At 53.1% G+C, this 24,734-nt stretch overlaps 12 protein-coding genes across 12 annotated transcripts; 2 read left to right on the top strand and 10 right to left on the bottom strand.

Moving 5' to 3' along the window:
- Window positions 1-325: 325 nt before the first annotated feature.
- Window positions 326-2,971, bottom strand: RHO25_008200 (uncharacterized protein; the record flags this gene model as incomplete). Its single annotated transcript, XM_023600343.1, has 5 exons — window positions 326-745; window positions 809-1,229; window positions 1,283-2,329; window positions 2,388-2,767; window positions 2,822-2,971. The coding sequence occupies 5 exons, from the start codon at window positions 2,969-2,971 to the stop codon at window positions 326-328; spliced, it is 2,418 nt and encodes an 805-aa protein (XP_023449345.1).
- A 1,247-nt stretch (window positions 2,972-4,218) lies between these two features.
- LAD1 (L-arabinitol 4-dehydrogenase) lies at window positions 4,219-5,407 on the bottom strand (the record flags this gene model as incomplete). The annotated part of the gene is made up of 2 exons (XM_023600342.2): window positions 4,219-5,164; window positions 5,229-5,407. 2 exons carry the CDS (start codon window positions 5,405-5,407, stop codon window positions 4,219-4,221), a joined length of 1,125 nt encoding a protein of 374 aa, XP_023449164.2.
- A 721-nt stretch (window positions 5,408-6,128) lies between these two features.
- Window positions 6,129-7,163, bottom strand: RHO25_008198 (uncharacterized protein; the record flags this gene model as incomplete). Its single annotated transcript, XM_023600341.2, has 1 exon — window positions 6,129-7,163. One exon carries the CDS (start codon window positions 7,161-7,163, stop codon window positions 6,129-6,131), a length of 1,035 nt encoding a protein of 344 aa, XP_023449162.2.
- Window positions 7,164-8,704: 1,541 nt separating this feature from the next.
- On the bottom strand, window positions 8,705-9,999 carry RHO25_008197 (uncharacterized protein; the record flags this gene model as incomplete). Its single annotated transcript, XM_023600340.1, has 2 exons — window positions 8,705-8,899; window positions 8,953-9,999. The coding sequence occupies 2 exons, from the start codon at window positions 9,997-9,999 to the stop codon at window positions 8,705-8,707; spliced, it is 1,242 nt and encodes a 413-aa protein (XP_023449165.1).
- Window positions 10,000-11,573: 1,574 nt separating this feature from the next.
- RHO25_008196 (uncharacterized protein) lies at window positions 11,574-12,941 on the top strand (the record flags this gene model as incomplete). The annotated part of the gene is made up of 1 exon (XM_023600339.1): window positions 11,574-12,941. One exon carries the CDS (start codon window positions 11,574-11,576, stop codon window positions 12,939-12,941), a length of 1,368 nt encoding a protein of 455 aa, XP_023449107.1.
- Window positions 12,942-13,099: 158 nt separating this feature from the next.
- Window positions 13,100-14,003, bottom strand: RHO25_008195 (uncharacterized protein; the record flags this gene model as incomplete). The annotated part of the gene is made up of 2 exons (XM_023600338.1): window positions 13,100-13,765; window positions 13,818-14,003. 2 exons carry the CDS (start codon window positions 14,001-14,003, stop codon window positions 13,100-13,102), a joined length of 852 nt encoding a protein of 283 aa, XP_023449157.1.
- Window positions 14,004-14,810: 807 nt separating this feature from the next.
- On the bottom strand, window positions 14,811-17,048 carry RHO25_008194 (uncharacterized protein; the record flags this gene model as incomplete). Its single annotated transcript, XM_023600337.2, has 1 exon — window positions 14,811-17,048. One exon carries the CDS (start codon window positions 17,046-17,048, stop codon window positions 14,811-14,813), a length of 2,238 nt encoding a protein of 745 aa, XP_023449837.1.
- Window positions 17,049-17,688: 640 nt separating this feature from the next.
- RHO25_008193 (uncharacterized protein) lies at window positions 17,689-18,369 on the bottom strand (the record flags this gene model as incomplete). Its single annotated transcript, XM_023600336.2, has 3 exons — window positions 17,689-17,797; window positions 17,854-18,201; window positions 18,260-18,369. 3 exons carry the CDS (start codon window positions 18,367-18,369, stop codon window positions 17,689-17,691), a joined length of 567 nt encoding a protein of 188 aa, XP_023449161.1.
- Window positions 18,370-18,795: 426 nt separating this feature from the next.
- Window positions 18,796-20,049, bottom strand: RHO25_008192 (uncharacterized protein; the record flags this gene model as incomplete). The annotated part of the gene is made up of 1 exon (XM_023600335.1): window positions 18,796-20,049. One exon carries the CDS (start codon window positions 20,047-20,049, stop codon window positions 18,796-18,798), a length of 1,254 nt encoding a protein of 417 aa, XP_023449159.1.
- An 810-nt stretch (window positions 20,050-20,859) lies between these two features.
- RHO25_008191 (uncharacterized protein) lies at window positions 20,860-21,645 on the top strand (the record flags this gene model as incomplete). Its single annotated transcript, XM_065603040.1, has 1 exon — window positions 20,860-21,645. One exon carries the CDS (start codon window positions 20,860-20,862, stop codon window positions 21,643-21,645), a length of 786 nt encoding a protein of 261 aa, XP_065459112.1.
- A 227-nt stretch (window positions 21,646-21,872) lies between these two features.
- RHO25_008190 (uncharacterized protein) lies at window positions 21,873-22,669 on the bottom strand (the record flags this gene model as incomplete). Its single annotated transcript, XM_023600334.2, has 4 exons — window positions 21,873-22,168; window positions 22,224-22,382; window positions 22,451-22,507; window positions 22,579-22,669. The coding sequence occupies 4 exons, from the start codon at window positions 22,667-22,669 to the stop codon at window positions 21,873-21,875; spliced, it is 603 nt and encodes a 200-aa protein (XP_023449825.1).
- A 629-nt stretch (window positions 22,670-23,298) lies between these two features.
- Window positions 23,299-24,233, bottom strand: RHO25_008189 (uncharacterized protein; the record flags this gene model as incomplete). Its single annotated transcript, XM_023600333.2, has 2 exons — window positions 23,299-23,909; window positions 23,963-24,233. 2 exons carry the CDS (start codon window positions 24,231-24,233, stop codon window positions 23,299-23,301), a joined length of 882 nt encoding a protein of 293 aa, XP_023448588.1.
- Between the last annotated feature and the right edge of the window lie 501 nt (window positions 24,234-24,734).

Here is a 24,734-nt window from a genome sequence, read left to right as displayed (position 1 = left end):
CGCAATTATCACGATCATGAATGCGCGACCTGCCGCCTCCAGCACTCACTTGCCATCGCTCGTTGACCTGGCTGCAGTGGCTGGCTGGTGAATATCCAATCAACGGAAATGGAAGCATTGCATGCAATGCATGGAATTGAAGCACGATTCTCGAAAAGGCGGGCCACCTCGACCGATATGCTACAGGGTATCGGAATGCTTTCATTGTATGTTCCTCTACCCGAATGCCATCGTTTGGCGCCCAGATCGTTCCCAGATCACTGCCAGTTGTCGCTCGTGCCTACCGAGCCAGCTCGGTCATGGCTTTGGACATTCGCACAACCGATTACACACTGCCGAGACGAATAGAGGGCGCCAGGCTATCGACCCCATTTTTCTCCCGAGACCCTCCAAGGCTGGCGCTTCTGCTCAGCACATTCTGGTCGACTTGCATGGCGCTTCCATCGATGTCCGGTTTCACGAGAACGATCATCCACAAGCCCACCTGACCAGTGTAGTGAATCAGCGGCGTGCAGTGCAGCCAGCGCGTCCCTCCCGGTCCTTCTCCATTTTCGTTCGGCGTGTTGAGCCAGCGGACTCGAGCTGTGACGACGTCACCTGCTCGTAGTGACGCTTCCAGATTTTCGCGCATCTGCCTACTGCCGCCGATCGTGTGTAGCAATGGAGTTTGCAGGAGTCCGGAAGATCTCATAGTGGGTGAAGCGAACAGTATCCGCAAGGATGGTGCAGGGCGCACAAGAATGTACTGCGATCAGACATCAGCATCGCTGTACAACATTGCACAAGGTAGGACCGAATGGCAGCTTACATGTCTGTACACCCCAGCCAAGTTCCCGTTAGCCCCTTCAATCGATGTTATACCGGTCATCGACGCAGCGCTGCCTTGGACAGAGGGCGGAACAGCGTCGTCTTCTGAAGCGTCACTTCCGTCTGCAATAAGCACTCGATTACCACTGGTTGCAGCTTTCGTTCCGCGAGGATCGAAGACCCGATGGTTTTGCAACATGCCTCCGTTCTTCCGAATGATATCCAGCTCGTCGCTGTTGAGCATCTCGCTCAGCGCCTTGATCTTCGCCCGAGAATCGGACTTTTGTGCATCGCTACTGCTTTGACCATCCTCTTCGTTCTGCTGCTCGATCAGAGCGCGCAAGCTTTCCAATCCCGCACACTCCCTGAGAAGTGGAGAGACGTCAACTTGTGCTCCCAGGAAGTATCGAAGCTCACCATTGCTAATCATAAGTCAGGTCTCGTTGCAAACCTTTCGCTTACTCCAGGCACTCACCTATCGGTCAAAGGCGCATTCATCACCATACAAAGGAAAGGTGTCCCATCTCGACGATAGTTCACAAAAAGCTCTGTATGGTCTCTCCGTTCCTGGCACGAGATGGCGAAACGTCGACAAGAATCCACCGTCGTGCCCGGGCCCTGCATGAAGCGACAGTTACGACCAAGGACATACTGAAGGCTCCCACCGCTGTGGCGCGTGAAGCCCTCAGAAGCAAGAATGATGGGGTTGTCGCGCAACCTGCAATCGGTAAGACAAAAGACCTCGGCCAAGCGCCCGTTCTCTTCATCTAGATGCTCCGGCAAGGCACCAGTGATTCGACGCGTGACTAGACCAGTGACAATTTTGATGTACTTGTGTGCAATGAAGAAGTGTAAATCTTCTCGCAGCAGTTCAGCAAAAGCTTCTCGAGCGGCGTGGTGTAGGGTCTCGTTCTCGACAGGTGCGGGAGAAGGTCCGGTACTATCAGGTACTGGAGACTGAGGAGAGATCTGCATTGCGAGAGCATTGGCGTAATCATGAGCCCTGATCGCCTTGTGTGCAGCCAAATACCGCATTAAGATGGGCATTCTTGCCGGGCGGTACTTCTTCATGAATCCCACAAATTTCGAGTGGAACGCTGGGTCGCTCAAGATCAGACGCAGATGGTCGGCACTGTACAGCTTCTCGGCGCGTTTCTCTAGCCAATTTTCGCTTCTGTCCTCATCAGCAATCGGCAAACCGTTGGGGCTAATGAGGTCCCAGGACTGGACATCGTCCGCGTCGTTGACGTCTGCATTAAACACTCTGGCCTTGTCTGGAGACGGCTCCTGCAGACGAGCTACAGCATCGCTCGAGAGTCTGATAGGAGCATCAGGAACCGTCGCACCAATGGGTGAGGTGGGTCTTCGCTCCGATTGAGGCGATCCCGCGTCTGCTGAACGATTGGTCACCGGGCTTGTCGCCGAAGTAACAGCAGGCGCAGCAGGTCCGATGAAACCATATCTCGCTCTTGATTGTCCTCGTGGCGCCTGGCTTGTTGCTGGTGGTATTCCCGCCGTTGTTCTGTATTCACTAATGTCAGTTGCTGATCCAGGGAACCAGCATTCGAAGCGCGACGTACCTGGTCACCTCCCCAACCAAGCGGGACCCATGAGCCGGACTTTTCGGGACGAGTAGATCGTGCTTGACTCCAGTCGCAGTCATGGACGAGTCTTTCCGCAAGAGGTCCGCAGGCCGAGTCTTTGGTGAAAGGGCATTACGCTGGCCTTCGGAATCGTTCTTTGGAAAGAGCCGATAGCTGACCAATTCCGCCTTCGAACTGGAGATATCAGAGTCTTTTCTGACACTTGAGTTCCTGTCTGGAACGGGCACGGGTGTGTAAGCAGGCACGGCCAAATCTGGCGGAGGAGAAATGCGTGGGCTGCCCAGCGGATTGCCAGCTAATCGTTCATCGAGATGGTCTGCCAGTGATGATATGCCATAATTATCGCGTGGAGCTTTCTGTTACATGCTGTCAAATATCGATCTGTATTGTTCTGACCGGTAAAAACTCACAACGCCTTTCGTTGAGAAGTCATCTGTACTTGCTGAGAAACCGTCGAGGCTGTCCTGCGAGCGTACGTGTCTTGGTTGCCGCCATCGGGATGGCGTGAACTTATGGAAGAGCCTCTGCGGCTGACGACGCGCTGAAAGGCCGTTCTCCATGATAGCTTTGGCCCGACTGCTGGCAACAAGCTTGTAAGCAGCTTTTGAAGGCCTACAAACAGCCCTATATCTTTCGTGAAGCTCATCTGCATCCGACATGGGCACCGTGGTCAGCCAGGGCAAGCTACCCCGTTTGAGGCCTCATCTTCACAGCGACACCCTCACTAGTGTAGCTTGCACCTAGAAAGGTATTGTGACGTGACTGGTGCCAAGCACTTGGGGCGCGCAATTGGTCTCAGAGGCTCTGCCTACGACACTGCTCGGCCAGCAGGGGCGTCGTATCTGGCGTATCGGAGCCATCGTCCATCGCATACTTTTACATACCATCTTGATAGCCTGCTGCTTATGCAATACATTAATGAGTTCACTCTAGGGCTGTCCCGGTGGTATACCTCGAGATGCTTCGTAATCTTCGTGATGACCGATCATTCATTCGACCTCTTATTGTCCTACCAAACGCAGCCGAGACTGGATACGATGGCAGTGCGCCGAAAATGTTGACCAGCGATTGCGATCGGTCAGGAAGAGGTAAAGTTGCATCGCGCCTGACAGCCGAGTATTCGCCAACTGAAAGCTTTCAAGGATCAAGCACCGACATACGCTTCAGTGTTGTATCTCTGTACACATTGAAAGTTTGCAGGTACAAGCGCTATTGTGTGAAGTGCTTTCGGCCGTTCGCTTTGAGCCTCGGCGTGATCATGATGTTCGTGGATGTGCAGGTAATGGAACGGAGCCTGAGGAGACGCCCCAATCAATTGGTAGGTGTTCTTGCAGAGCAGTAGTGTCAGCACCGATTGACGCGGGACGTGTCGTGCCTGCGATCGTCACGACAGGGCTCTGTATTGTGATGAGCGGCCGCATTCGGCAGCAAGGTGATGCTGACCGATGCAGCGATGTGGGCAGTTTGAGCAATGTGATGATGCCCATTCCCGATTGAGCGGAGAGGACGGACAGATTTGCTTGATGGGAAAGGTCGTCAGGAGCGGAAGAAAGAGTCTATGACTAAGCTGACTGCCAAGGCAGGACCGTGCCGGGGACAGCTGCAAGATAAAAAAGCAGGTACGCCCGTAGGTCAACACACGGACTGTTGATCAGTCGATCGCAATGTTGAGTCGTTCTCCCAAGTCCCAACTGCTTGGGTCCGGAGACGGCTCCCTCACAGGCAATAAAATCCTCGCCCAATTGCTGATAATACCGGCCAACTCCGGCAACGTCTTCAGGGTTATCATCACGAACTTAGCCTCAATCTAGTGCTCACCCTCCTCCATGCTTTGGATCATCACCTTGATCCCTCCTTGCTTAGGGTCTGCGGCGACCTTGAATGCATCGATCGCGTCTTCGAGCTTGAAGCGATGCGTTACGAGCTTTTGCAAGTCGATCACCCCTCCCTTCAATAACCTGATCGCCCGAGGCCAGGTGTTTGCATATCTGTACTGAAACTGAAGGTCGACTTCTCGTGTACTCAGGCGCATGAATGGGATCTTGATCTCTGGACGACCGACGCCAATGACGAAGACTTTGCCGCCGAATTTCGCTGCGTGAATCGCACCGCTGATTGAGCTTTCCACACCAGTACACTCCATCACGACTGCCGGCTCGACGCCATCTGCAAGCTTGACAACCGCTTCCGCAAATTGCTCTGGAGTGTGACTGAAGTCCACCTTGTGCGTTCGTACCGATGGGCAAAATTCTTTGGCAAACTTGAGTCGTCCCTCATCGATATCCGTAATCACGATAGGCTCTGCGCCCGCAGCCTTGACACATGCCAGTGTCACCAAACCAATAGGACCTGCGCCACAGACCAAGACCGAGTCTCCAATTGTGATATTTGCTCTTTGCATACCCGCCAAGGCTACCGACAGAGGCTCAAGCAGTGCACCATCTTCGTAGGACATGTCGCCGATTTTGTGGCACCACACGGCCGGGTGGTTCACATATCGTCGCAGCAAGCCTGGGATTGGTGGCGTGCTTCGGAATTCGACGCTCACACATCCATTGTACTTGCCAGTCAAGCAGGGTTCGCATTCTCCGCAGATGATATTCGGTTCAACTGCCACGCGGTCGCCGATCGAGTGAGTGGTTACGGACGGGTGCTTTGCAACAACGACTCCTGCAGACTCGTGGCCAAGAATATGGTCGCCGTCGACAATCATAGGCCCAATGCAGCCAGCGTGCCAGAAATGCACATCGGACCTAACGGAAAGCAGACTCTCAGCATGAAGTCCGCGCAAAGTCGCAGGAAAGCAGCGATACTCACCCACAAATTCCAGTACTCTTGATGGCCACCGTAACTTCACCAGGCTTCAAATTCTCGCCGTTCTCGACATCGTCTTTGCTAGGCAACGCATCTGCTATCCACAGATCGTGCGCAGGATTTGTGTAGACACCGATGTTTGGCTTCTCGTGAGATATCTGGGTTGTGGTGGTGGTGGACATGATGTGGCCGGATCCAGACAAGAGAGATTCGTCAACTTGCTTCATCGTGGAAGAAAGGAAGAGAGTGCGCAGAGGAAGGTCAGTGGTGTTTTGGCAGGGTGGCTAGCTCTCCGGAGCGGCAAGAAGGCGAGACTGGAGCGTGTGGGATGAATCGTGACCAACAAACCCATGTTCCCACCGGGACTTCGCCGCTGTTATTATCATGCGCGCGCGCCATGTCAGCAGAATCATCCGGTGGCAGCGCAACGTGGTCTATCTTGGACCATAGCGGCGTCTCAGGAAGAACTCTGTGTTTCCACCTGATGAAGATAGCAGTCAATTTCTCCGCGAATGTGAGCGAGCAGTCGACCAGAAAGTGGGGTGGTGGGGTCGGCATGTGGATGTCCCGGCAAAGCCGCCTTTTCGCTCGACACGAAGCTCAGCCTGTCGGCCTGGAGCGCGTTGCATCGCGTCCGAGGGAGGCAATGGCAGGCGATTATTTGCCTAATAACTACCGTCTTGGGTTCCATTGACACGAGCCATGCGCGACACCGTTGCAGAGCCAACGCATGAGCTGCATCGCCAAATGCCAAAAAGAGCCAAGCAACGCACTCATGCTCCCGGCTAAAGTGACAGACTACTTTCCCAGGAACGAAAGCTTAATTGTGCTATCACCGGTGCTATGCTGGATATACTGTCAAGCAGTCGAACGGGTCAACTCCAAATTGCCGTTATAGTGAAGTTATTCCCAATCGTCAACAGGGAACTTGGCGTTTCCTCGTTGTCGCACGCCATCCATGATCCGCATTAGACGCAAAGTCTCTGAATGTGGCATGATCGCATTTTCCGTGCGTCCTGCCGTGATGTCCGCAGCAACGCTATCAGCTTCCCAGAAGAATCCGCGTCCTGGCTTAGGAAAATCGAAGTGCTCCGGTGGGCCATTGCCTTTCGGGAAGAACGTGAAGCCTTCCGGATGGCTCGGCTCAGGACCGTGAATCTTCAGAGTCCCTAACGAACCCTCGACCCTGCAGAAGTTGTACTTGGACGGCACGTTAGTAGTAGAGGTGCAGATCGCCTGTCTACCATCACCGGGATATCGTAGCAAGATAGAGCTAGCCACATCGACTCCGTGCTCTAGCGTTTGCGTACTCTGAACGTCTGGATCGACTGCATCATCGCCCACTCGGTTGGTTAAGGTAATAATTCCCCAGGTCAGCGAATAGATGCCAATGTCTAGCAAGCTTCCAGCGCCAAGTGCAGGGTCTTTGTAGCGACTGTTTGCTGGTAGGCTGGCGATATCGAGCTCCAAACCGAAGTCGCAGAAGGTCCGGTAGATCCTGCCTACCTTGTGCTCATCAAATAGTAGGCGCTGTAGCTCTTTGACCAGCGGAAAGAACCGAGTCCACATGGCCTCCATGATGAATACATTGGCCTTCTTGGCCGCGTCGAAGACCTCAGCAGCCTCTCCAGCGTTCATGGCGAATGGCTTCTCACACAGAACATGTTTGCCAGCAGCAATGGCATCTAGACAGCTCTGCTTGTGGAAGCTGTGAGGAGTGCCAATGTACACACACTCCACTTCTGGGTCCTGATAAACTTCGTGATAGGATCCGTAAACATTGGGCTGGGCGGCGGGACGCAGGGCGTGAATGTGCTTCTTCACAAATGCCTGGCCTTTCTCCAAGCTCGAGCTTCCGACTGCTGCTATGACATGATGGGCGCTCTTTCCTGGCCATTGAGGCTGGAGTACATCGGTAACGAACCATTCACTGATCATTCCTGTCATATGAAGTGAGCTCTTGATCAAGGTGTTGGTGGCCGGGTGAGCAGTTCGTACCAGTCCCTGGTGGCAGAGTCAGGTTTTCAGCGGTTCTCTGTTCCGAGCTTTGCTACGCACCGACAAGCCCCCATTTTAATGTTGGTAGGTCAGACATAGAGGCCCGCTGTGTGTTGTCAATCTTCTAGTCGTGTTATTAGATACTGCTTGCTGTGGGTGATCGCGTTTTGTCAAAAGGTGTGTGCGACTTGTCAGCTGCGGAATCAGTTCGAGGTGACACGAGAAGTGCAAGGTAGGATTCTTGAAGACAAGTTGGACGTGAGAAAATCAACGAGGTTGTCCATCAAGGCAGGAAGCGGAGTGCCAGCTGCAGACCAGACCAGGATCAGTGTGCCGTGGGGAGCTCTGCAGAACGTGGAAAGCGCTCTTGGTCACGTCTTGTCATGTCTGGACACGTAGCTCCACATTTGCGCTTCATCCTCTCTATATTCGTTTCTTGCCTGATAGACGACGAACGTGTCTTAGGATCGTGACCGGGCAAGAAGACGCGTCGACAAGCACAGGTCGTCTGGTGGCTGCAGCCCACCCATGAACCATGAACGATGACCTCACGCCTTCTTCCGAAACCAAGCTCCGCGGTCCAACAACCGCCTCCCAGCTCTAGCGAAGATGCAGTCAGACGCCATCTTGGACCAGTCCGCAAGCGAGACTCTGTAACACTCGTCAAGTCAGGCGCAAATGTTTCTTCTCTCTCCACGCCTCACGACCGCCGCTGCACCGGCTGTATAGCCTCGCTCTCGACTTGGAAATGGGAGACTTGGGATACCGACTATCTCTTATGTTTCTCAATGTCTTCTTCCCACCCCTCTCAATCCTGATAATGTGCGGAGCCGATATGACTTTCGTAGTCAACGTTCTCCTCTGGCTTTGCGCCATTATTCCGAGCCATGTACATGGATTCTACGTGAGCTGCGTGTACTTCCATAGAAGGCGCAAAGTAAGTCGCAAAAGGCCGTCCAAGGCATTACCTCGCTTACAGAAGCAGGTGCGAAAGGGTCGCTATCCAGGAGGACCAAAGGCTCTGATCTATTCGGATCATGTGCTCAATGGAGGGGCGAATCAGACACTCGTGGACAGACTCTACTGGGCGGAGAAAGGCGATTCTCGAAGGAGATCGTCAAGCAGAAGCAGGTCCCGCAGCACAAAGCATCGCGGCAACTCGGCGAGATCAGAAGTACAGCGATCGAACGTCAATCGACAATTGAACCACGAACGGCGGAGGCCTAGGTCCGTTTCGCGTTCATCCTACGACCGCAGTGACCATACTCAGTATCTGTCCAAGGATGGCTACGGCACGATTCGATAAGGCCCAGATGTCATGGCTGCGTGAATTTTCATACCTTGATCGCATGCTGGTCATGCATGTGAGAAATAGAACTCGGTATTGCAGCCGCTTCGAGGAGGTAGCAATGAATGTGCAAAAAGCTATGAATACATTGAGGGGTCGGAATCCGGTCTCTGTGCTACTACAGCAATGTTCCCTATGGATCATTGTCTTCAATGTGAATCTTGACAGAGCCGGAATTGCGATCTGCTGAAGCTGCCAATGCCTTGTCCGCTTCCTCGAGTTTGTATCTGTGTGTCACCAAAGGCTGGAGATCGATCACTTTGTGTTGCAGCAGCCTGATTGCAGACGGCCACGAGTGATGGTATCGATTGATGAATTTGAGATCGACCTAGGAAGCTCGTTAGCAATAAGCATGGACCAACATAGCGAGCCATGTCGTACCTCTGCGAGTGACATGTGCATGAACGGGAGATCGTTCATGATCGGCTTTCCCACACCAATCACCATAACTTCACCCGCTGCCCGAGGCATATAGCAAGCTGTCACCACACTCCCTTGTACGCCGGTGCACTCATACACCACTCTTGGCTGCTCACCTCCTGCGTCCTCCAGCGCTTTGATAACCGCCTTGGCTGTCTCCTCAGCTGGCTTATTTGGATCGATCTGGAAGGTAACGCAACCAGGAGCGAACGATTGTGCAATCTTGAGGCGTCCTGCGTCAAGATCGGTGACAACAATTGGGCAGGCTCCTGAAGCTTTTGCTACTGCAAGAGCGCACATGCCAATAGGTCCTGCGCCACATATCACAGTTCCCTCCCCGATTCGGACAGGACTTCGCTCGAAACCATGGAAGACAACACTGAGTGGTTCGAGAAGCGCTCCATCCGAGTACGACAGGCTGTCGGGGATCTTGTGCAAGAAGGCCGCTGGGTGGACATGCCATCTACGAATTGAGCCTGAGTAGGGCGGTACTCCCGAAAATGCTACATCTGCACAGAGATTGTAGTTTCCTGACGAGCATTGATAGCACTCTCCACAAGGTACTCCGGGCTCGACAGCAACACGATCTCCTGGTTTCAAATACTTCACTTTCTCTCCCGACCAGACAACCTCTCCTGCTCCTTCGTGGCCCAGACAATGGTCACTTTCTACTATCAGCGGGCCTATCCGGCCTGTGTGCCAGAAGTGAACATCGGAGCCGCAGATACCATTGCATCTCATGCGAACCACGCAATCTGTTGGACCTGGCTGTAAAGGAGGCGACGATCCCATGAAAATCTCGCGCTTCTCGTTTGTGAACAATGCCGGATTTGGCCCAGGTGGTGTAAAAGTCGTTGTGCCGTTGCTAGCTGCTGTACCATTCGCTATGTGGGTGGCATTCCCATTGACAGGGTGGTTGATATGATCAACGCCGGTATGTGCGGTTGCATTGGCGCCCTGAATGGCATCGACATCTTCTGCCGGGGGTCTTGCTGGTTGCTCAGTCATTGTGGTTGCAGTTGTGGAGCAAATGAAGGCGTCTGATTACTGCTGCTGTAACGTTCAGAATCTGGGAAAGATCAATACAGACTCAATCTTCAACCACAAGTGTGGTGTATTGCGAAAAGAGAAAAGAAAAGGCTACACGGCGCAAATGCGAAAGTAGTCTCGTCAGAAACACGGCATGCGTAATGTGTCCGATATACTTGCCTGCTTGGGTGAGCTGTTGACACTGTGTCTTCGAAGCTCAAGCCCAGAACCGTCGGCTATCAATGTGCTAGGCATTATGCAATGAACCTGAGACTCATTGTTGCCATCTCCTCACTATGAGCTACAAGCTCGCAGCCGGGAAGGCGGCATTAGCTTGCCACTGCCACATCAATGAGACAGGTAAGCCGAGGCGCGGGTCAAAGTTTTGTCTGTTCAGTGACCCGCCAGCATCCCCATAACCATTCGCCTCATTCGTAGCGTTGGTCAAGGCGTGGGCCAGTATCCCAGCGGGCAGTTAGGCATCCAAAGGCCGCTCTCGGTCAGGGTTGTACGCAGCGCAGTGGCGACACTGTGAGCTCGGCAAGTGGTTGAAGTGCGGAGGTACGCTTGTCTCGCGAAAAGCACCGTGAGCTGAGAGGATTGAGCATGAAAGCTTTTAGCCAGAGCGAACAGCTCCAGGGGCGTACTGTCGTTCCTTTGTATCGGAGAAGGAAGCATGCAGGTGGAAAGTGGAAAGACCGTGCGAGCCTTGGCGTGCTTCAATGTCCGAGCGTCGTTCATCAATCTCCACCACAACCACAACAACTTCACGCTGCTGTTGAAATGTCCCAGATGCTTCTCATTCTGCAAGGCAATGCTCCACGATGACGCCTGCGTCTGGCGTTTCCTCGTGGTGCACCAAAAACGCATTCGTCTGGTCTCCTCTGCCACGAGGGTGCACAAACTCACCACTGACGCATGCACAGCTGCACAGCAACCTGCTTGTACAAGGAAGTTGATCGGCTATAGGACCAGGACCGCATTGCAACGCCTTCTTCTAGGAACCGGTCAGGAAGCGTGCAAAGTACCCGGACCTCAAGACGGCACAGCTTACTCAGAATGAAATGAGTCAAGAGCAAGACATCTGCTGAGCGTCCCGTATTAGCATGACGTCTCACAATGCCCCAGCGTGCTCGGTGAACACTCAGAGCAGCAATTGGCAGTATGCTACCATGACATACAGGATGCTGTACACTTTTAGAACAAGAAGATCTGCCTCTAGTCTGAACCGCTCGGACCGACGTGACCCGACCAAATCAAGATTACAGCGCTCCGGGTCTCCATGCCTGTTCTCCTACAATTAGGTGCCGCCATCTCGTGTGCCCGCCCGGAAAAATGTCGATCATTTGCGGGCAAGACTGCTCTTGCTTGCTTTGTCGTATACAACTATAGTGCTCACATTGCCTTGCATTTCCCTCGTATCCCGCCTCGAACGGGATGTGGAGCGTTTCAGCATCATTGCATCCAAGGTAGGGCAATGATACAAGTATAGGTCACAATTCTCACAGATCAACGTACTCAGCACATCGAGCGGTTGAAGCAGGATTGTCATCATGAAGGTGCAAGTTTTGCTAACATTGCACGGTCTTGCCAGCGTGGCGGCCGCGGCTACCTTCTTTCCACTTCTCAACCAGACGGACACAGATGGAAAGCCTATCCAAGCTCATGGCGGGAACATAATCCAGGCTCAGAACGGCGACGGTTCTTGGTACTGGTTCGGAGAAGACAAATCATCGAATAATGGACGATTCAATGGAGTTTCGTGCTACAAGTCCTCCGACCTTAGCACGTGGACGAATGAGGGACATGCGCTGTCACCGATCGCGAACACCAACATATCCGATTCGCGTGTCGTGGAGCGTCCCAAGGTCCTCTACAACGACAAGAATGCAGAATACGTGATGTGGTTCCACGGAGACTCCTCGAACTACGGTGATGCTCAAGTTGGCGTCGCAACGAGCAAGACTATCGATGGCCAATACGAATGGAAGGGCAACTTCAAGCCTTTCGGCAACGACAGCAGAGACATGACCATCTGGAAAGATCCCGATGATGGATCAGCATATCTCATCTTCGCCACTAGCAATAACGCCGACTTCCAGATTGCCACACTTGACGATGACTACTACAATGTCAAGGAAGCAATCTATACTTTCAGGGGAGTGTTTCAGGAGGCGCCAGGCGTTTTCAAGATTGACGGCAAATTCTACCTGATCTTCTCACCTCAGGATGGCTGGACTCCGACTGACAACGGCTACCACGTCGCGGATAGCATGTCCGGACCATGGAGTGATGCCACACTCCTGCATCCCAAAGGAGCATATGCATACTTGACTCAGAATGCCTATGATATTACGATCAAAGGATCAGAGCAGACTTTCTACCTCTACCTCGGCGATCACTGGAATGCGAATAATCTTGGAGCTTCCACTTACGCCTTCTATCCTGTTTTATATGACGGCTCTGGCTTAGTACTACACCCAACTGGAGGCTGGACACTCGATGTTGCAAAGGGTACCTGGGCCGATCTTCCTTTCACGACAATCACAGCCGACGACTCCACGACTCCCAAAGACCAACTGGTGCAATGCGAGGACAACTGCGCAGGCGGGCTGGCAGCCAACATGACCTCAACAGAGAACTCTTTCTCTTTCACCTGGGATGGGAGCGAAGGCAACAAGGTTGTCCAGATCCTGTACACGTATCCTGGCGCCAAGAATGCTTTCCGACATATTTATGCCACAGTTGACGACGTCGAAGTCGAGGGCTGGGCGTTGCTCGAAACTACGAGAGCGCAGACATTTGCCCAGCGAGCACCTATTCCCTTGAATCTTAAGAGTGGGAGCAAGGTCGTGCTGAAGATGGCAGAGTCAGGATTGGAAGTGCGAGTCGATGGGGTGGAAATCTACGACGCTGCTTAGCGCACCTTCCGTTTGCCCCATGTGCCTAGATCAAGCAGTACAGCAACAATTTGGACCAGACAAAGCCCGAGATCAACAAGTAGTCGCTGATTTTCGCAGACAAAAGGTGCCATCAGAGCGAGACAAACATTGCACAAAAATCCAAAGCTTTTTCAATCCTAGTCAATATCATGATCATCACCATGAAAGAATCTCAAAATCGCCGCCGCAACGACCTCTCCATCGTGCTCCAAATGCGCAGTCTCATTCGCATACTCCACCTCCCTTCGATCCTTATCCTTGATCGCACCAGACTTGATCCTCAACTCGACTTGTCGCTTCACCATCTTCGCATCCAAACCCAAATGCCCCTGACTAGAAAACAATCGATCTCGAATATACAGCCCTTGAATCTTCGTATGCTCTGTCGAAGCCCAGACATGTACATTCTGTCCTTTTCTGAGCAACTTCGTGGTCTCATGAGATGGAACTGAAGTGACTTGATCTTGATGCATTTGATGGACTTCCAATACTTTGTCATCGGTTTTGAAGAGCTTTTTGCCAATGTAGGTGAGGTCCATGGTCGTATGAGCCAGTTCCCATTTTTGGCCTGGGGTCGCTTCCACGCTGGCTCCCAGCGTTCGAGCGAGGAGTTGATGGCCGAAACAGATTCCAGCGAACTTCATTTCTGGTCGATTCTGCCATAGTTCTGTTATGAGGTCGCGGAGTTTCTGGATCCAGGGATCGTTGCCGTGTGCATCGTACATGGAGCCTGTGATTAAGATTGCGTGGATGTCTGATGGGATTTCGGAAGCTAGTGGAACGTGTCCGTGATGGCCGTTTTCCTCCATGATTGTCAGTCATGTTTGTACGCGAGTTGCGATCATATCTGCGTACTGGATCCTCGACAACGAAATGTGTGTCCGTTTCAATGCCAAGTGGAGGGTCATGATTGTCTCCAGCTTTGGTGAAGAACCTGTCGCCGATTTCGCCGAAACCGCCTTTCTCTTCCACAGTCCGAGGATCAGGCTCGTCTGTTTCCAGAACGAGCATCTTGACGGTCTCCCTTGCTTTGGATATCATGGCTGCGGTCACCAGATGCTGTCTTCGGAAACGAACAGATTTGGTCAATCTTGAAAAGTGAAAGCTCGACTGTGGTCAAAGAGAGCTTCTCAGGAATACAAACCGTGTTGCTCGTTCGGTCAGCACAGCTTTCAAGTTTCAAACTGCATTTCTCAAAAGACGCTCAAAGCCTAGGAACTACGATCAAGATCTTACTACTAATCTTGTGATTGGATCGAATACGCGCATGGCTTCTCGGACTCCATAGAGCGCGTCATTATCTGACATTCTCTGCGAGACAAGCTTTTGCAGCACATGGCGAATAGTGCAAAGTGTTACAAATGCGTAAGAAGAATGGGTGAATTGGTCGAAGTGGGTAATAAAGATGGAAGTGATGCAAGCATGTGCAAGGGAAAGGGCTTGGCCTGACGCTGCCAAGATGGCGTTGGATTTCTTCACCGGGCAAAATTGTATGCTACCAAGACGGAAGACATGACACGAAGGCCAGGGACACTACCGCTGACTACGTCTCCATGCTGTCATCAAGCAATCATTAGCAACTCTCATCAAGAAACAAAGGACGTAGAGCTGTCGCCAAGGGAATCTTTCACTGCAAACGGAGGCCAGAGCCATTGGCACAACAAAGTGCCTGCTGACCCCTGGTATTCTGCAATCTGCCTTGTGGCGACAAGCCTGCTATGGTACAATTCTACCTGACTTGATGGTATCCAGACGATGCTGTGTCGTCCCCATTGTTGCAAAGAAGTCCTTTGCGCCGTTGTATGCAATTTTCAAGAATCCGCCACCTCTTCGTTCCTGAAGCACTCTTTACCGACGTCCCAAATAGCTTGCGCCGAAGTCCTCAACCCATTGCCTGCCTCCATTCAAACCATGACTGTTGTTGAGGGTGCGAGCCTCGCGTTGTGCCGAAGAGACCTTGTTCTGTAGATCTTGCGCGCCCGTGCCAATCTTCTGAAGTTGCACGAGATGGCTGTTGAGGATGCTCACGATCTGTCTCAGAGGGTCCCCGTTTGGACCATCGTCGCTCAGAGATTTGTTGTTCGTGAGCTTGCCAGAAGTGGCGTTGATTTCGTCAACCATATCAGTCAAGCTGTTCTGAAGATCACCCAGACGACCGGCGCAGTTCTCAGCAGTCTTGTATGTGCGTTCACGCTCAGCATCAACGCCACCAATCCCATCCTCACCAATGCCAGAGTTCTGCATCATCTTGTCGACTTCATCTTCGTACTTGTCGAGGAAGTGTTCGATCTCGTGTTGAGTATGCTCGACGTTGGTCAATTGACGCTCGACCTCGCTGCAGTCACGCTCAGCCTGGAAGCAGCGACCATATAACGTGCTGATCTTTGTACTGTTCTCCACGAGCTGACGATCCCAGGCACTCACGCGCTGAGCGAGATTCTGGAATGTCTTTTGATGTTGAGTGAGCGATGTAGACCACATAGTCAGAACTTCATCGAGAGACTTGTGTGCGAGGCGCGAGCCTCCGCTGGGAACAGCGCCCGCAGCGCTAGCAGGTGCGCCACTTGTTGTGCCGCTGCCAGCTGTAGCTGCAGCAGTGTTTGAAGCGGCAGTAGCTGACGATGTCGGGGCTGAAGATGTTGCTGCTGTGCTAGCACCAAACAGACCACCAGAGGAGCCCGATGTGGTTGTAGCGCCGCCACCTCCAAGAAGACCGCCTGTAGTTCCCGCAGTGGAAGTTGTCGCGGGCTGTGATGTTGAAGTGCTCGCCCCACTGAACAGATTGCCGCTCGACGCAGGCTTAGCAGCAGCTGGTCCGCTGCCGAAGAGACCTCCAGATGGAGCAGGGGCTCCCGAGGACGGAGCAGCAGTGGTCGTCTTGTTGCCACCTAGGCCGCCCAGTGAAAGTGCAGGCGTAGTTGAAGCCGGTGCGTTGCTGGTAGATTGAGTGTTGCCGAAGAGATTTGGGGTAGCGCCAGATGTATTGCTGCTTGCTGCGGCGGGCTTAGCTCCAAAAAGGCCACCGCCTCCAGGCGTGGATCCGGTCTGTTGTGAGGTAGCTGTGGATGATGGAAAGAAACTGCTTGGCGCGGTGGTAGTCGTCGCTGGCGTGGCTGAAGCAGTGGTTGTATTGGCAGATCCTGCACCGAAGAGGTTTCCTGTAGCAGGAGCTGTGGTTGCGCTACTACCTGAACCCGACGTCCCTGAAGTTGTGGTTACTGCGCCGAATAGAGGCTTCGCTGTGTTGTTGTTGGCGCCCGAAAGCATGCTGCCGCCGGCGGAAGGGAAGCTCAACCCGCCAGATGAGCTTTGTTGAGCGGTAGCGGAGCCAAACAGCCCGCTGGACGGCGCTGAGGGTGCTGCAGTGGCAGGCTTGCCGAAGAGTGTGCTGCCACCCGTGCTCGCTGGAGTACTAGCGCCAGATTGCTGCTGTCCACCTCCAAAGAGATTGCCTGTGCTTGGGGCAGTGTTTGACGTGTTGCTCTGTGTATTGCCGAACAGTCCTCCGCTCGCAGGTTTTGCGCCAAAAAGGTTTCCACCGCCGCCAGTAGAGGCCGCGCTTTGAGCACCAAAAAGGCTCGTTGTCTGTTTGGGTTCGCCAGCCGGTGTCGTTGACGCGCCGAAGCTGCCAGTCGTGCCACCACCGAAAAGACCCCCCGGCTTGTTGGCAGTAGGTGTGCTGCTGCCGCTTTGGCTCGAGGGCTGACCGAATGGATTGCTGCCAGGTTCTGTCTTCTTCGCCGTGGCAGCGCCAAACAGCACACTGCCCGGATGTACCATACTGCCGCCTCCTGATGTTGCTGGCGTGCCGCCCGTGGATTGTGCTGATGTCTGCTGCGTTTGCGCGCCGAAGAGTGTTGGTGTGCTCGAGCCGCTGGCGCTATTCGCGTTGCCAAAGAGAGAGGTGCCGCCTGTGTTCGATGCGCCGCCTCCAAATAGTCCGCCGCCCGACGATGTTGTTTGCGTTGTGCTACCGAATGGTGTTGCGCCTGATGTGCTTGTGTTCGTGCTGCCAAACAGGTTTCCAGGAGTGGAGGAGGTCTTGCCAAAGGCGAAGCTCGGAGGCTTATTCTTATCGTCTGCCATCTTCGCGACTGCTATTGTGCGAGGATGACAATAGAAGGGGTGATGTCGCGAATAGCGTTTCTATTGTGCTGATTGTTGAAGCTGGTTGAAGCTCTGGGTCGCGCTTCACGCCAGGCGCGACAACGGGCTTGGCACTTGTGTCGCGACCGGAAGTCTAAATTTTGCCGTCGCTCTGCCCTTCCAGATGTCGCTGCTGTTCATTCACGATTGCCCGAAAGTTGAGACAGTCTGTTCATTCACGACTGCTGTGGAAGCTTCTTGGGTATACCCCGATCTAAGCTTGGATTTGTCTTGAATGACAGCGATTGGCATGGCATGATGGGAACATTCCTGTCTATGCTGGAAGATGTGTATTCATCGACCTCAGCCAAAGCTCTCACAATCTTGTTTGACTTGGTCGAGAACTGGCAAAGGGGACCACGAAAACGTGACGATTGCGTAGGATCATAAAAATCGTGTCCTTCCTGTGCCGCCTATCCTACACATCTGGGTATCCTCGAGCTCCGACCATGGGCTATCTTCCTGCCCTTATGCAACCGAACTCAATGCAACGCCAGGCCTGCTAAGGCGATTTCCGCTGAACAATACGAGACAATGCAATAACGCGCCAGAATGCTAGCTAGAAGCCGTTCTTCTGCTTCTAAGCTGCATCATCAGAGATGTCTCGGTGCCTAGCAACCACCTTCCTCTTGAACTCTTCCATGTCCGTGTCCCAGAGTGACGCCGCCTCGCCGTTGAGTGGTGATGAGCTGTGAGCACGTCAGTCAGTCTGTGGACCACCCTTGCTTCTTCGTGCTAGACTCACTTGTTTGGCTCCCCTAGCAGACTTTGAATGCTCAATAGCACACTACTGGTGTTCAGTACTGCGCTCCACGCTCCTTCTGAATCCTGCCCGCCTTGTTTCAGAATATCCAAGCAGATGCGTCCGCTGAAGTCTACGTTCGGGTGGTAGATGGGAGTCTTGAAGAGCACCTCTGGGGGTGAGTACGGATAGTTCGCCGGGTAGGAGAGGGTCAGCTTGAGCGTGAGGTTCTCGTAGGGTGTGCCCGTGGGACCTGCGATCGTCGCGTTCCAGAATGTCATGTCTGAGGATGGAAAAGCGGATAGGCCAGGCGTCGGAGAGGTCATCAATGCCATGAGCTCTGATTGCAGCCTTTGCGACGACTCGTGTCAGCATGTTTCATCGCCATCCTACCAGGCGAGCGACGTACCTCTTGATCAGGTTACCGCTGGGTGCGACTGGAGCGCCTCTGTTTCCACCTTTAGCTTGCGCGATGGAAGGAGGAGAGGCCATAGTCGCGGTGTCCAACCTGTTGGCCATGTTTGTAAAGTAGTTGTGCTGCCGGAAATGTTTAGGTCGAGTAGTTATGTCCAGTCCGAGAGCAGTGAATGAGATTCGTCGTTGCAGCGTGCTGTTGCCCGTGTCGTGCGTACAAGGTAACACTCGTACGACTCGACTATATCGATGCTTACAGTGTGCAGTGCAGTGTTGGAACTGGAGGCAAAATTAGAATCAAATGTGAAGACGCGAGGTTGCTACAACAACCATGGATGTGGGGATCGTGACCGTAACCTTCAATGTTGACGCGTCGAAGCGCGTGACGCGATGACGATGACGACCAGACTCACTTGCTCAACAACATGAAACAATCGGGACATGGAATCAATGTATGTCATTATTCATCTCTCGTTATGGGTATCTCAATGTCATAAATTCATGCGCCAATTGCCGACCTCGACCAAAGACTCAATTGACTTGTGTCAATTGCAGGTCATCATCAATGAAGCTCTCAAGTTGAGTAGACGTGAATCCAAGGTCCGGCGAGCAATATAGAGATGATGCTGAGAGGAATGGGCCTCGAATGCCCGCTCCTTTCTGCTCCATCGGAACAGGACTACGCGAAGTTGTCGGTGGATTGTTTGCGCGAGACGTTTTTGCAGCTAACGTGGGTGGCGGCATTTCCGATGCCCCTCTGGCTGTCCTTGAGTGGGCGATCAATCGATGATCTGGGCTCACGGCAGCTCCATCTGCATCGTGGTCGCTGGCAACAACAATCTCGACGTTGTCCTTTGAAGGTTTTGGCCACGGAGCTGTACTTGCTAGACTCGGGCTTTTGAGCGGTCTAGGGGGGTCGATCATCGCAATATCCTCCATGGTCAAGTCGAGACTACCGGAGCCAAAGGAGCTGCCACTAGCATTTGATGCTCTCCGTACCTCGTTGACACCGTCATCAAGCTCACGGGCAATCTGCGTGGCACTTGCAAGGTCGCCAAAGTCATCGCACATGTCTTCTAGGGGAATCTGTGAATCTTTGCGAAATGTGCCGGCTCGTGAGAATGCCTTCGGCCGAGATGTAACCATCGAAGCACTCGTAGCTCCTTCCACTGAATGGTGCGTTGCTTTCGACTGGGGACTGTCCAATGCTCTGGCAATCTGCGTGCTGCTGTCAAGGTCATCGAACAAGTCGCTGAAATCCTCCTGCTCTGGAAGCCGAGGTGCTCTGATTAAAGCAGCAGCAGGACGAGGAGGTGGAGGCATGAGACTAGCATCGGGCCTGAGCTGCTTCGTTGCAGGATCGGACGCATTTGCATCATTGATTGCACCGAGCAGGGACGCATCGTCCAGATCATCGTCGTCAAACGCTTCCTGTCCGTGTTGTCTACTGGCTTCTTCTCTCCCGGGCTTCTCGGTCGCCTGTCTGCGGAAAAAGGCGCCGAGATGGAATTGGCTGCTCTTGTAGCCAAAACGGTCGCATCGCCGCTGTGTCCCTAGCTGTACCTGCTGCTTGCTTTGTGCCTGCTCGCGTTTCTCTTTTTCAGATCGCTTCTTTGCTGCTTCCAAGCGTCTCTTCTCAGCTTCTCGGGCACGATCAGCGCGCTCCTCGAGTTCGATCGCGCGTTGAAGTTGCCGCGATTCCTTCTCGGTGAGTGTCGGTCGGCCGCGAGCTTTGAATGAGGCCTTCGCCTGTTTGATTGTCTGCTTCCTCACGACATCAGGCATCGCGGCGTCTGCAACTGGACGGGAAGCGAGACCGGTATGTCATCGCGATGATGAAGTGGAGAGTTCGTCGTCAGATGTCGGGAGGCACGTCTTGCTTGGAGTGGGCGAACGCGAACACAGGCACAGCCGAGTGACCTGAGGCAGACTTCGATGCCAAGAACGGACATCACATCACTTGCAACACTTCACAACACTTCATCCTCGCTTCACACTTTTTGACTGTCATATTGAATTTGAAGGTGGCACCGTGCACTTAGAACGTGAGAACGATTCCGTCGCGCTCGCTCGACTCCAGTCATTGTCACGTCTTGCAAGAAACCATGTGCATGTTATCATACCATTCGGCTCCGCTGGGGGAGGAAAAGACCAGGCACCGTGCAGCATGACTGCTACTTAGCATGTATCCGCACTGCAGCAGCATTACTGCCTTCTTCTCAGGCCTCGATTCAGGTCTCAATGCCGCACAGTCAGCTTGATTGCCCTACGGTGTATCTATATTCACCTACAGAGCTCTATCACCCCATAATCTGTTCGCGTTGGAGCCAGATGCTCACTACTCGTAGCGTAAGCTGTTCAGGTCGCGAATATGCCAGTCGAAAGCTGAGTAAATCTGCAATAAAATGAAACAGTGCAATGAAAGTACTTCCAAAAGCAGTCATCTGTGAACAACGGAAAAGAAGCAGACACAAAGAAACTGCCAACAGTAGGGCGGGTGCTTTCAAGATTCTTCCTGACTTGAGTTTCCATCGCATCAGTCTATCAAAGTGCCATGTAATACATCGTACGAGCAAGACAATTACGGAATCCAGTATGGAAATTGCTTCTGTGCAAGAAGGGCACGTTGTGCGAGTAACGAGCAGAGTCCAATTGCCGGCCGGCGTCAAATTCATTGGTGTGGAAGAACCAGTGGCCATCCTCCAATACGCACGCGATATGTCTCTCGCCAGAGGCCGCATAGTTTACGAAGTTTTCAACCAAGAGCGGAGGTTAAGTGGCTATGCTGTCCCTTCTAGCATCCACACTGAAGCAGTCCGGAACTGTCGAAGTGGCAACGATGCTCGTCTCGCGTGGGTTGATCTGCCTGACCCACTCCGCACCGCCCATTGGGATATCCGTCGCAAGATTCTGGACCAATTTCCCAACATCGATGCAACAGCCGCCAGGTTGATATCAGAGAGACTTATCTCTCACAATACGCAGATCAATAAGCCTAACATCGAGAAGGCTGTTGTCGATCACGTTATCCATATGTGGACAGCTTTCAACTTTCGCCTTGAGCAAGGTGAATCAAAGGAGTCCGTCATCAAAGCAATCAACCCTCGAACGCGAGAAGTGCTTGCCAAGTGGATGGGTCCAGATGTGAGAGCTGAAAGGGTTGGCGATTTGTGGAAACGATGGGATTTGCTCGACGCTCCGGTGCCTACGAAGAACGTTTGGGGCGAGGAGTTAGTATATAAGGAGATGGATCACGGAGGACAGAGAAGGTGGGGGGCCGTGGAGGAAATAGAGACTTTTTACACGCCCGGCGCAATGACCTGGTTTGGTGGAAAGGAAACTACGGCGAACTTGGCGTGCCGCTCGAAGGGATTTACTTGAGCATCCATGAAACAGCGACTTTCGTCCTCAGTTGCACAACGTGAGTGATCTCTGGAGACTCCATGTTAGCATCGAAGCAGAGCGTACCTCATACACCGAGGTCTTTCTTCTTTACATCTAGCATTCGTCGCATTTATCCACATGATGATATGTTACAACTTCTGCTCTGTTCAGCACGCCTGCCGCATACACCTCTACGTCCTCGCCCTCGTACGCCTTTTGTGAGCCTATCTGTAGCTTGGCTTGACGAAATCAGCCATGGTCTTTGGCTCTCCCTCGAAGTTGTGTGAGCCATCGGTATCCGCGTGTCCATGTCCGTGATCGTGGCCGTGTCCATGACCATCATCCTGAGGACCAACGTACTCCAGCTTGTACACACTACCGCACTCTGGGCAGCGCTCAATGGGGCGATCGCGAGATGTTACGAGCCAAATAACAACGTGCGAGTCAGCAGGGCATCCGGTGCAGCCAACGTATTGCTCATCACCAAAAGACTTCACGGTGATGGGGTCGTCGAGCGTGCCTGTACCAGGTGTCAGCGCTCCTCTTCGCCCGGCTACTCAGTTCCACTGTCTCACCTTTCCTGCTGGCATCCAAAGGACGCATGTCGAAGATGTCCACACCCTGCATCTTTCCGAGAATTTCCAATCGCTCGAGACCGGTCGCTTGTTCGAGATCGGTAGGGATAGTACCTGGCTTGGCTCCAGGTGGGAGAAGGTCGTGCTCATCCTTAATTTCTATTCACGCTGCACTCAGCCATTGTCCTCTTGCTACTGACTCCCTTCCTACAGCTCCGGTCTCTCACCTTCAAACTTCTTCAGCTGCCCAGTTGGCTCGCCAATATGAGGATCACGCTCGCTTCCTGCAGCTTGTTAGTGATCTGTTTGCGCGTGCGTGGTCGGCCTTTTTCGGGAATGCCATTGGCGAGCGTACGTTGGCGGGCGGAGAGCGCGAATGAGCGGGTGACAGCTGGCCGGAACACAGCGCGCTTTGCGAGCGCAGGAGCGGCGCGGCGGAGGAACATGGTGATTGTGGTGGAGCGGAGTGGTGAGGTGCTGTTTCTCGTGCAATGCTGAAGCTTGACGTTCGTTGCTCCTTCCTGCGGCAGATCCCGGACCGCGCCGCCAAGAATTGCTGTCAATCGTGTTTTCTCTGGTTCGCTGGAGTCTACACATCCTCACTTCACTCGCCAGACAATTTGTACTCTGGCGGCTTCATCTCGTTCTGCTCGATATCAGACGCACCGTCGAAAGTCTACACGGCCAAGTCTCGAGTGCATAATAACTTAATGGCTTGTACGAAGCAATAACAGACAGTGGACTTTGCCAAACTACAATAAGTTCAGCCGCGAGGGTGCTGCACTCGACCATTTTTGGCATATCGAAATTAGCTCTCATCTATTCTGAAGCAGCCCTGGGTGCACCTGTTATCCTCATATACAAGCGGAGCAAGGCAGGAACCTGGTAAAAGTCGATATCGGACGGCGAGCTGTGCTCCTAGTCAAGGTATCACAGCGCGGGCTGAGCGTGCGTCTGATCACATGCGCTCTCAGCCCCTGGGCCATTTCGCTCTGATTCGAATAATGCTACATTCTCATCTACTCTCGAACCGCAATATTTGGCTTTCGCAGTGTCATGTCTTGCCGGCCCGATGTCACCTGCCCACGCTCCGGCTGTCCGCCATTTGGACCTCGCCCTCTGTCGGTGCTTCAGCGATATATTGTTGGGTATAATGTGGTTGGGAATGTCGCTGGTCCGGTGATGGTAGCTCAGGATGATGTTGCAACCGATCCGACTTCTCGTTCGCCACTGCAACATAGCCTGGCGCAGTCCCATAATCGTACTCTTCAGGTCTTGAATCCTTCCCTTCCGACCATTCACCGCTATGATGTGCGCTACCTTGCGCCGCTTTCACCTTTTTCAGCTGTCTCCAAAGTATGAAACAGCCAGCCAAAGCTGCCAGGAGGAGAACACCCAGTGGTACAGCAACGCCAATGATTGCACCCATGCTGACGTTGTTACCAGCAGCCGAAGCGACCACCACCCCAGGCTCTTGCGCAGTGGCAGTCCAATTTTCTGGTAGTAGATCCCCCGTGCTGCGGTCGTAGATGACGGTGCCTGGACTGAGGGAAAACGGCCTTGAGCTTCCACCACTTGGGACTATACAGTTTCCGGACGTGACATTGAAATTGCTTACGCAACAGAAGTCGCCATTCGGTCTGCTATCGCGCGCAAGAAATATGGTCACCGGTACGTCTTGTGCGGCTGCGACATGTCATTAGTATCGCGAAGATCATCGCCCCCGTCATGTTACCTACTGTCGGCGCATTTTGCTGGACACGCTGAACTGGAGAATGTGTAATCCGTACAACCGCCTCGAATGAGACGATTGGGAAGGCCGGCGCCCTGCTGCAGACAGTACCCATTCGAAAGACAAACATCTTCCGGACGACAGCAGGCAGCGTGGGGTGCCCCGGCATTGCACGTGGTGAAGTTCTCTGCTCGCTGATGGTTTGGAAAGAAACAATCTGTCTCGCCTGTGACATGTCGCATAAGGAATGCAATCGTCAACAATTTGGCGAGGGCCATCCTGTTGTGTAGTTTGAAAGAGAGAGAAGTCAAGAAAGAGCACTGAACACCCTGCCCTTCGAATTTGCGAAGCCGCCCATCTTAAGGCAGTGATGGGCTGTGTTCTGTGCGTCCATGCGCACGGCACCGAAACATGCATACACTCAAACCTGAGGCCGAGTACAGCAGAACTCTAGCGCAATCCTTCGCAACATGATACGCACATGTGCAAGCGAAGGATCGAAGTTCAACAGTGCCGACCAATCACAATCACCGCTCATTGCCGCTGCTCCCAGAAATGGCGTCTATTAATGCGCAGTGCCACAGACATCGCTTGAGAGGAGTCTGCCCCGGCGATTGGCAGTACACAGATGCTTCGCCCGGTTGAGCCACAAGCGGCCGCTCGAATTCTGCTTGGACGCAACGAGCCCGGAATCCGACTTCTGGTCAATGAAGACTATTGAATTTCCGGAAGATTGCCTACTTCGACGGGGTGCAGAATAAGTCTGACTGAGCAGCTAC

The sequence above is a fragment of the Cercospora beticola genome, chromosome 5 (assembly GCF_033473495.1).
Source record: "Cercospora beticola chromosome 5, complete sequence".
In the NCBI taxonomy this organism is placed as follows: Eukaryota; Fungi; Ascomycota; class Dothideomycetes; order Mycosphaerellales; family Mycosphaerellaceae; genus Cercospora; species Cercospora beticola.
Note: the sequence above shows the minus strand (reverse complement) of the source record. Positions and strands in the feature narration are given on the sequence as shown.